The sequence below is a fragment of the Camponotus floridanus genome, unplaced genomic scaffold, assembly GCF_003227725.1.
Source record: "Camponotus floridanus strain SB8 unplaced genomic scaffold, Cflo_v7.5 scaffold92, whole genome shotgun sequence".
Classification (NCBI taxonomy): domain Eukaryota; kingdom Metazoa; phylum Arthropoda; class Insecta; order Hymenoptera; family Formicidae; genus Camponotus; species Camponotus floridanus.
In genome coordinates, this window is record NW_020229863.1 from 38,411 (window position 1) to 50,444 (window position 12,034).

At 37.2% G+C, this 12,034-nt stretch overlaps 1 protein-coding gene across 1 annotated transcript; it reads left to right on the forward strand.

Annotated features, from left to right (window-relative positions):
• Window positions 1-11,166: 11,166 nt before the first annotated feature.
• On the forward strand, window positions 11,167-11,721 carry LOC112639812. Its single transcript, XM_025414960.1, has one exon. The coding sequence runs from the start codon at window positions 11,167-11,169 to the stop codon at window positions 11,719-11,721; it is 555 nt and encodes a 184-aa protein (XP_025270745.1).
• The last annotated feature ends 313 nt before the right edge of the window (window positions 11,722-12,034 follow it).

The following is a 12,034-nucleotide window of genomic DNA, read 5'->3' on the forward strand; positions in this document are numbered from 1 at the left end:
ATTATTATAAAATATCTAATTCAATGAATATCCACGAAAATCCAAGTACGAATATAATTGCAAGGAATAAAAGTATAAACTATTAACAAAAATATATAATACATATATTTGAAATGTGTATAATAAAAATTTCGTAAATAAATAAAGACAAAGGTAAAACAAATTTAACATCAATATATTGATGTCCTTCTAAATCAATGTAATAAATTCCAACAACCCAATTAGAATAATGTCTGAGCAAGTTAAAATTTAAAATAATAATTGAACAAATTAAATCCAAAAGGTACTTAATAACAATTAAATACATTATCAGTACATTACTCGTGTAAATGAATTCATTGAATATCACAATTAAAATTAAAATAAATGATCATAAGGCATATATAACAATTTCTATGATTAATAATTTATATATATACATACTAAACAAACATTAAAACCGGCAAAAGAAATTCCCAATTCAATATTCTATTTAAATAACTTATACTTTATTCAATATTCAAAATATACTTATACGCGATTATGATTATTTCTATTAATATATATATATATATATTGTGACGTTGCCGTCCTTTAGAGCGTCCATCCGCCCCGAGATTTTACGGGGCGCAGGCCGCGCCAGAATCAACCTCGAGAGAGCGTTATCTAAAAATCCCCGGAGAGACGAGCGCTATCGAAAGTTTATAAAGATTGTTATTAATTGTATCGAATTTTTCTTTGTTTGTAATAAACGACAACGGGCACCTCGCCGGAGAAGATCCGGAGGACCGGAAGCACATCAAGGAAGATTGCAGCAGGACGCTTAACGACAGCGAACGGAGGAGATAATAGCGGATGAAAGGACGATACCATGGGAATTTACCCACGTCCCAGGAAGGAGGACCAAAGTCCGATCGACGCTACCCTCCGAGGAGGACAGACGACAGCGGAGCCTCCAACGGGCCCTTGAACCGGGGCCCGCGACAGCAATTATATAATTCAAATCGAATTAATTGCGCGCGAAGCGCTAAAAGCGCCGCGGATCTCGCGAGGCGCTAGGACCTCTCGCGTGCCGTATCCTGATTGGCCGCGGGGCTGCGCACCCCACTAAGCGGTCATTGATGCCGCTATCGACCCCGGGCCGCGAGATCCCAGGATCATTCTGGTGCGGACGCTCGTGACTGATAGTCAAAACCGTATTTTATTGGGTCAAATTTCGTTGTGCCCATCGCTGCCGAGAGACCGAGCAGAGGACGAGGCCGAGGACCACCCCCACGGGAGAAAGCGTTATCGGTGAGGTTGCCCATCTTTTCGTATAAGCCACATACGCGATTTCGTCCGCGTGCCGGCCGTTCTGCCGCCGTCGCCATCTTTTTCGTGTTTCGCGACCGCTCGAGCCGTTTGCCGAGACGGTGATATTTCGTGAATTTGTCGGGCGACCGGAGGCAAGCGACCGAGGAAGGACCATTGTAACGTCGGCGATAAATTGATAAGGCAACGTTCGTCTCTCGCCGGGTTTCGGGTGTTCTTTACGCGAAGCTATCGATCGGCGAATATCGACCGCGTGCGCGAAGGATCGTGAAAGCGAATACCGCCCGGGTTGTCGTACCGCTGTTGTCGCCGCGTAGAATATCCCGGGACGTATCTCCGGGCGATTTTTGGATGTCTAATAGCGTGTATGTCGTCGGTAATTGTAAGAGTGCGTGTGAGCGTTTTTGGGTATTTCTTTGTTGAGTGAGCGTGAAAGGAATTGCGTCGTCGTCGCGCGTATTACGCCGCCGAAAAGAGCGTAACAACGGGGAATAGAATATGGTCGTCTTTGTCGCGCCTATTACGCTGTCGAAGGGCGCGTAATAAATAATATGAAGCGTCAGCCGAATTTACAGAGTGTGGTGTGAAATAATCGCCAGAGTATAGAGAGTAAAATTGAGCGATTTGCGCGGAAGAAAAAGGCGAGATATCGGCGGAGAAAATTCTCCGTGTACCGTCGGCTATCAAAATTTAAGAGTATCGTTCGCCTATCGCATATATGATCCGTCTTGCAAAAGTATTCAGTATCTTACGTATGATGTCGAATTAGTAAGCTGTCAATTTGTTTCGCGAACTAGGAAACTGCGGGGAAAATTCCGTTGCGATAAGTTGTAGTTCTGGCTACCGAAATTACGCTATCGTTTGAATAATCTCCACGAATATTTTTGTACCGAAAATTCTTATTATTCCGCCAAGCCTCGCTCTGTCCTGCGAACTCCGGCCATAAAAACGGGCTCGGATAAATAACCGGATAGTATTAGCGCTCTCATTTTCGTTGTCGATTCGAGCAGATACTCGCTCAGAATACCGTCGCAATTTTCGTGCCAGGATTAATTATATTGTATTTTTCGCTCCCGTATTTCGTATGAATTTGTCGTGCAGCGTCGTTCTTTTTGTCAGTTGTATGATTCGTTCTCGTTTTCTTTCGGAGAATTAATAGCGAACTAATATCTTTGTAAGGAATTGTTAATTTCAGTTTAATTATCGCTTATTATTGTTTGCTGAGGCATTGTTCAAAACTGATTCAATGCATTATTGATTTGTTAATTAATCACTCGTAGTGTTACTTTAATTTTCTAGTAATAAACTTGTTATTTTTTTTTTGTTCAAATCGCGTAATTTATGTAAGTGTTCGTCTCGCTTGGTTGTCGATTGTCGTTTTATCTGTCGTCCGTTAATTTCGCGAAGACTCGCATAATCAATTAACTTTCTCTAATAACCCCTCCCCTCTACCGTTAGGCGAGCTAGTCGGCCCGTCGGCGAAGCAGGCTATCGTTTTCTTTTAACGTCTTTCGGCTTTTTCGCGAAAACTGATGCGTGAAAGACCGCATCTGGCGCCCAGCTTTTCGATATATCGATACGGTCTCCGCTCCGCCGCGGCTCGCGCGAGAACGTCCTCCATCCCTGTTCCTCAGAACGCGAGGATAATAATTTCGTTATTGTTTTTGACGGCGTTTTCGCTCCCCCGCGCACGCTCCCATCCAATATCTCGAGGAGTGTCGCGATTCATTTTTGAATTTCAATTGAATAAACGTCGCAATATATATTCAATAAGCAAGATCATTATATTAATGGTAACCTAATTACTAGATACTAATACACATATACATATTACTAGACTAATTACTAGACAATATACACATATACATATATAAAAGAAACAACAAATGAACCCGACCATTATTATTGAAATTTATAAGTATAATTATCTGCAAAGTTATAAGAATAAAATTAAATGAATTAAAATCTATATTCTAAAATCTATATCTATAAAATCTATATTTATAAAATACAAAATTTATTAAATAAAACTAAGGTTTCATTTATTAAAACATTATTTAATAAAATAAAACAGATTATAAAACATTTTGTTGAACCAAATATAAATAAAAATAAAATGTTATGCTTACCTACGTGTACAATCCTATTGTTTTATTATAACGTAGTATAAAACATTGATTTAAAATTTTTCTCTTCTCAATATACATGTAGATTCTCCTCATTGAAAACTCTGAGAAAAACAATTGTAATTAATATAATGTGAAGTTCATGTATAATTACATATAAAACAAATTAAAGAAAAAAAGGGGTTCTTTAAAACCATCTAATTACAATATAAAGATTTTCAATTCAATATTATGTGACCGATTAAAAACGCCCAATTAAAAAGCCAATAATATAAATCTTAATAACATAACAAACCAAAATACAATATAAATTTGACATATATAGATTTGACCCAACACATATATTCTATAAATAAATATGCGTGGTATAAATTATTAATAACAATAACTAAATGCTAACTGTTCATATTATAACCAATTAATTGCGCATAATTATTAAATAAAATATTTTTATAACATTAATACAAATTTAGCCCCATATAATAAAATAACACGTATGAATATACTGAATGGGGATCGATCCATAAAATCAACGAAAGAAATAATAAATTAACATATATACATGTAATCCTTATGATTTTTGAAATATAAAATACTGATCTATAAGCTCTCACGTATGCAGTCCTCCTTGAGATTCTGTAAATAAATAAAATAATTATATATATGTATATTAAACATAATGATTCTTATCGTGAATAAATTAAAACAGAAAGAAACAATACTTCTTTAAAGAATTAATATTTGAAATAATTAATTAGGAAAGATTCTCAATTTAATATTATATAACGACGTGAATAAATGAATAATCAATTTTAAATTAATAACAATTAAACATCTCAATATAACGAATAATCCATTATCCATGTAAAATAAATATTGACAAATAATAAAAGTTAGAATCTGCAATAACTAGAGTTGCTCAAATTTACCAATTAATATTTGATGATTATAAAATAATAAATCGATTGAATAAACAAAATATAAAAACTTAGTAAATCAAGATATAAAATATAAATTTAATAAAGACATCTTCTATAACAGTATTATTAAATAACCAATAAATTTATCTAAATACGAAGAATATATGTAATAAATTTAAAATAAAATATTGATCAATAACAAATAACTACATATACATATATATATATATATATATATATATATATATATATATTAAAGATTTATAATAATTAAAGAAATTCGATGTTTATAAATTCATATTATCCAATTGATATAAAAATTATGCTAATTGACTATTGAAACAACTATAAAAATAAATCTACTGAACATTCTAATTAGATAATTAGATATAAGTTTTAATTAAATCAAGTCATATAGGATTTAAAACATATAACATTAAGTCTAATGAAAGACACTTTTAATAAAATATTATCAAAACAACCAATGAATTGCATAAAAGTAATTATAATGCATGAATGATTAAACCCATTATGACTAATTAATAATTTTAATACCTAATTCACTAAACCTCCACGCAAGATAGATTAACGAAAATTTAACTATTACAATTTAATATTTTAATACTTATAAAATGCGCAGACGTTCACTCAGACATCAATTATGCCTGAAGCCAATTATCCTGCATAACCGGAAATAAGTTCCTCAACGTAACCTGAAAATCATATAATAAATAAATAATAATCCCACATAACTAATAACGTATAAGATATTACTAAAACATTTACATTAATTATGTATGAACAAATAAAATTCAAATCCAATAATAAATATCGTTGAAATAATTAAATTAAAAGAGACAACTGGTTAATCAAACTAAATTTAAAAATTTTCTAATAGAGTAAAAACAATTTTATATATTCACAATTTATAACCTAAATTGAATTATTAATTTCAATAAAACTTGTAACGATCGTATTTCCGGACGTTTTTCTTAGCGCGGATAGATCGCCGGTGCTGGGTTTCTTTAAATGAAATACGCGATGTGTGTGGTATAATTGCGTTTATTTAGTTTGTATGAATGTGTGTAGAGTTGGACGTGTACAGAGTTGGAGTGTGTAAATGTGTAGACGAGTGTGTGAGCGTGTGTGTGATTATAAAAGTTCGTGTATAAATCGCGTGGTTCGCGTAATTAAGCCGAATATTAATGCTGATTAATTTCGGCCTCGTTTTCGCCGGCGGGTGTTTACTATTGCGCGAGACGGCGCGCGTTTTTGCAGCGCTTTTTCTGCGGGGAATCCCGATATTCCGAGAATGCTTCGGTTCTCGGAATCGACGGTGATTTTCGCCGTATTATTTATTTCGCGATTTAAAGTCAGCGTATAAATCGCCTATGCGCTTTAACTCGGCGGCGTTTACGCGTCTATCTCTGGATGCGCTCACGTAGTTGCATACAATGCGTGCGACGATGTTCGGTGCGTACAATCCCGGATTTTATTTCGCGAAGGATGGATTGCGCGATGCAGCTGGATCAAGAGCTCTCGATCCGGGGCGGCTCAGAGCTCCACCTTCCGTGACAGTTCAGCTGCGGATGTAGGCGGTTTGCACGTGTGCTTCGGAATCGAGATCATTCGTTCTGAGACGGAGCTCGCTCCATCTTTCGTCCTTAGCTACTTCGTGCGTTTTGAGAGGATTTTTCGAGGATTGCTCTGTAGCGTACTGCTAAGAGCGGATCGGAAAAATGTGTCTTAAGCCAAAAATGTGGCCCTTTTTATACCGGCTAATTGCCCGCGTCGGCGCGCGGCGGTATAACCCCTTCCGAACGGGTTTTCGGAAAACGGTACGGTCGGGCCCGTCCGGAAGGATTCGGGTAGGAGCCGAACGCGGGCTTTCGCCGGTCGACGGTTCGGGCCACATCGGCTTTGTTTGGCGGTGCCGAATTTTAATCCGAACGGTTTTTGAAAGTTTAAAAAAAGTGGGCGCACCGCGCCCCTGCCTCTGCCCGGCGGGTGTTCTGCCGGGCGGCAGCTTCCGGATATGCCGGGAATCGTAACGATGCACCGGGATGCATCGTTACAAACTTAATACTTTAAAGACTTAAAATTAATTAACAAATAAAATTATCTTCTATATTGATAAAATTATACATGAAACCAATAAAATAACAGACAAATAAAATGGGAAAACATTTACTTACAATGTATAACCTTTTATTTATAATCTCCCCTTGACCAACATATAATTACTCATTATCGTGAAAACCTGAAAAGGAACAATCACAATTAGTATAAATTTCATTCAAATAATTTTATGTCAATAAAAGGAAATAATTATTCTTATAGTTTAATTAAAATTTAAAGATTCGACATCATATGATTAATATTAATAAATTTATAAAGTATGAATAAGAATATTTCAATATAAATTTAACAACATAACATTATAAAATAAAAATTCAGAACATAAAATTTTTAGATTCAATATCTTGTAAATTTTTAAATAATAAATAACTAATAAAATAGATAAATGTCAATTACCCATAAATAATGCATGAAAATTACGAAAGATTATATCATCAATAAAAAGTATTAAACCAACAGTAGATTGAACAAAAATCGTTATGATAAATAATTTTAATATCTGTGTAAGACCAATGTACGAATAAGATTAATTAATATCTTTCATACTTAAAGTATATACAGATGTGTACATATATGTCAGAAATATATACGATAAAATTTTCATAATAAATATTAAAAATAAATCTTTAAGAATTAAATACTTAATTTTCAACAGTAATATAAAATTTAACTTCACATAATAAAATAATATATCAAATAGAAACGGACCTATAAAACCAACAAAAAAGAGACAATAATTGACAAATACATTGCGACGTTTATTCAATTGAGATTCAAAATGAATCGCGACACTCCTCGAGATGTTGGATGGGAGTGTGCGCGGGGGAGCGAAAACGCCGTCAAAAACAATAACGAAATTATTGTACTCGCGTTCTGAGGAACAGGGATGGAGGACGTTCTCGCGCGAGCCGCGGCGGAGCGGAGACCGTATCGATATATCGAAAAGCTGGGCGCCAGATGCGGTCTTTCACGCATCAGTTTTCGCGAAAAAGCCGAAAGACGTTAAAAGAAAACGATAGCCTGCTTCGCCACGGGCCGACTAGCTCGCCTAACGGTAGAGGGGAGGGATTATTAGAGAAAGTTAATTGATTATGCGAGTCTTCGCGAAATTAACGGACGACAGACAAAACGACAATCGACAACCAAGCGAGACGAACACTTAAATAAATTACGCGATTTGAACAAAAAAAAATAACAAGTTTATTACTAGAAAATTAAAGTAACACTGCGAGTGATTAATTAACAAATCCATAACAAGACTTGAATCGGTTTTGAACAATGACTCAGCCAACAATATTAAGCGATAACTTGACTGAGATTCACAATTCCTGACAAAGATATTATTTCGCTATTACTTCCCCGCAATGCGAGAACGAATCGTACAAATAACAAAAAAAAACGACGCTGTCCGACAAATTCAAACGAACTACAAGAGCGAAAAATACCATATAATTAACCCTGGCCCAAAATTGCGACGGTATTCTGAGCGAGTATCCGCTCGAATCGACAATAAAAATGAGAGCGCTAATACTATCCGGTTATTTATCCGAACCCGTTTTTATGGTCGGAGTTCGCAGGACTGAGCGAGGCTTTACGGAATAATAAGAATTTTCGGTACAAAAATATTCGCGGATATCATTCAAACGAGAGCATAATTTCTATAGCCAGATCTACCACTTATCGCAACGGAATTTTCCCCGCAATTCCCTAATTCGCGGAACAAATCGGCAACTTAATAATTCGACAACATAATTAACCGAAAATACAGAATAATTTTGCGAAGACGGATCATATATGCGATAAACGAACGCTATTCTCAAGCTGTTATAGCCGACGGCAAACGGAGAATTTTCTCCGCCGATATCTCGCCTCTTTCTTCCGCCCGAATCGCTCAATTTTACTCTCAAGTCTCTGGCGATTATCTCGCACCACAATAAATTCGGTAGACGCTACATATTATTTATTACGCGCCATTCGACAGCGTAACAAGCGCGACAAAGACGACCATAATCTGTTATTCTTTATTACGCTCTTTTCGGCGGCGTAATAAGCGCGACGACGACGCAATTACTTTCACGCTCACTCGACAAAGAAATACCCAAAAACGCTCACACTCACTCTTACAATTACCGACGACATACACGCTATTAGACATCCAAAAATCGCCCTGAGATACGTCACGGGATATTCTACGCGGCGACAACGGCGGTACGACAACCCGTGCGGTATTCGCTTTCACGATCCTTCGCGCACGCGGTCGATATTCGCCGGTCGATAGCTTCGCGTAAAGAACACCCGAAACCCGGAGAGAGACGAACGTTGCCTTATCAATTTATCGCCGACGTTACAATGGTCCTTCCTCGGTCGCTTGCCTCCGGTCGCCCGACAAATTCACGAAATATCACCGTCTCGGCAAACGGCTCGAGCGGTCGCGAAACACGAAAAGATGGCGACGGCGGCAGAACGGCCGGCACGCGGACGAAATCGCGTACGTGGCTTTTACCAAAGGATGGGCAACCTCACCGATAACACGTCCTCCTGCTGGGGTGGTCCTCGGCCTCGTCCTCTGCTCGGTCTCTCGGCAGCAACGACACACAATTAATTTCAACGAGACTACAATTCGACTGCTACTAATGAGCGTCCGCACCAGAATGATCCTGGGATCTCGCGGCCAGGGGTCGATAGCGGCGTCAATGACCGCTTAGTGGGGTGCGCAGCCCCGCGGCCAATCAGGATACGGCACGCGAGAGGTCCTAGCGCCTCGCGAGATCCGCGGCGCTTTTAGCGCTTCGCGCGCAATTAATTCGATTTGAATTATATAATTGCTGTCGCGGGCCCCGGTACAAGGGCCCGTTGGAGGCTCCGCTGTCGTCTGTCCTCCTCGGAGGGTAGCGTCGATCGGACTTTGGTCCTCCTTCCTGGGACGTGGGTAAATTCCCATAGTATCGTCCTTTCATCCGCTATTATCCTCCGTTCGCTGTCGTTAAGCGTCCTGCTGCAATCTTCCTTGATGTGCTTCCGGTCCTCCGGATCTTCTCCGGCGAGGTGCCCGTTGTCGTTTATTACAAACAAAGAAAAATTCGATACAATTAATAACAATCTTAATAAACTATCGATAGCGCTCGTCTCTCCGGGGATTTTTAGATAACGCTCTCTCGAGGTTGATTCTGGCGCGGCCGCTCGGCCTGCGCCCCGTAAAATCTCGGGGCGGATGGACGCTCTAAAGGACGGCAACGTCACAACATATATAATAAAATAATAATAAAAAGAAAGAAAGTGTTTAGCTTACTTATATACACATATGTATTTAACCTTTATGGTTATTAAAATGTCGAAACGATGGTCCACAAGTTCTTTTTCGATATATATATGTATATACACACATTGGCATCCCCTTGAAGGAATCTATAAAAAGAAAAACAAAATAATTAATAGGTGCTAAATATAATAAGCTCAATATAAATGCCATATTCATAAAATTTTCTAATATAATAATTCATTATATATATACGTATAACAATTTCAGGAACCTCAACAAATTAACGTCTAGAATAAGACAAATGAATAATTATATACAGGGTGGGGCATTTATCTTGAGACAAGATAATATCTCGATTGGAGTCGATTATTTTGAAAAAAGTTTTAGACAAAAGTTGTAGGGCATTAAAGAGGCTATCGAAAGGTCCATATTACAACTTCCGGTCTAGACCGGAAGTAGCGTTTATTGATCAGAATTCGTTTTTTTAAATGGAAACACCCATTTTTTGCCGCGGATTTCGATTGGAAATCGAAAAAAAAATACTTTTTGTTTTTATTATTTTTTCGATTTAACCCATATTTTGGCCATAAAAAACAAAAAAACACAAAAATCTTGAGATAACGGAGTATTTTGTTGGGGTTGTGTCCAGGAGGCCAAAACACTTTGGATAGCATATATCACATGTAAAGTACAGACTACTTTTTCATGGGGTGGTGATTTTTAATCTAAACTTAATAAACTAGAAAAAGATTTAACGGATTACTTTGAAAAGGCATAAATGACATTTTTTTGTATTTTCGTCTTCTTTTTTCGTGAGTTTTTAAATTTAATATAGGGGATATTTACCCCATTTCATTTATCCTAATTTTTTTTCTGAAATCAGATTATCTTTTCAAATTTTGTCAGTGCAAAACTTTTTTTAAAATGGAGGCTGTTTCTGTAGAAGAGAAGATAGAAATGATTCTTATTTATGGTGAATGTGGTAGAAATGTTGACGATGCCGTTACACTTTATGCTGAACGTTTTCCGGATAACGTGCGATCTCGAGCATCTTTTTATCGGGTTGTTACACAATTTCTACAAGAGGGAAGTGTGTCTAAGAGAAAAAGAGCCCGTCGAAACCTAGTTACTGGAACTGACAATGAAATTGATGTATTAGCTGCAGTAAATGTTGACTCTCATGTCAGTATTCGACAAATTACACGCGATTCTGAAATTTCGCGACGTAGTGTAGGCAGGATATTAAAACGTTATAAATATCATCCCTATCACATTTCGTTGCACCAAGAACTTCATGATAATGATTTTCAGAACCGTTATCTTTTGTCAATGGGAATGTCAACAAATACAACAAGATCCTAATTTCTTTGCTAAAGTCCTATTTTCAGACGAGTCCTCTTTTACGAACCACGGCACGGTTAATAGACATAACATGCACTACTGGAGTATTCAAAATCCACATTGGTTACGTGAAGTTGAGCATCAGCGTCAATGGTCTGTGAACGTTTGGTGTGGAATAGTTGGTGACAAGATAGTAGGTCCATACTTCATTGAAGGCAATTTAAACGGCGAAACATATCGTAATTTTTTACAAAATCAACTTCCGCTTTTACTTGAGGACGTACCCTTAAATGTAAGACAACAAATGTGGTTTCAACACGATGGATGTCCATCGCATTACTCCCGAACTGCTCGTGAAGTTTTGGATCGCGAATTCAATGGACGCTGGATCGGTAGAGGGGGTCCAGTAAATTGGCCAGCAAGATTTCCAGACCTTACGTCTCCAGACTTTTATTTATGGGGTTATATAAAGAGCGAAGTTTACAAAGAAGTGCCAACATCTCGTGAAAATATGATGCAACGAATCCGAAATGCTTGTGCCAAAATATCACCTGATGTACTCCGCAGTTGTGTACGATCTATGGAAGTTCGGATCAATAAGTGCATTGAAGTCGAAGGTCGCCAATTTGAGCACTTATTAAATTAAATTAATTTCAAACAGATAAGATAATCATACCAAATTGTGAGAGGCAAGGGGACTCACCTAAAACAAGCACCCCAAAGGGGATAAAAAACTACTACGTCCACGTCGTTATTCCTGGGTAGTGCTAAAAGTAGTTAATAGTTGTACAGTTTTTCAACCTTAAAGTTAAAAAAGGGATTCCAATAAGGTACTCCGTTATCTCAAGATTTTTGTGTTTTTTTGTTTTTTATGGCCAAAATATGGGTTAAATCGAAAAAATAATAAGAACAAAAAGTATTTTTTTTTCGATTTCCAATCGAAATCCGCGGCAAAAATG

Bases quoted from the DNA above. Each gene is read 5' to 3' on its own strand.
- LOC112639812 (XM_025414960.1), top strand. From the start codon at position 11,167: ATGCACTACTGGAGTATTCAAAATCCACATTGGTTACGTGAAGTTGAG.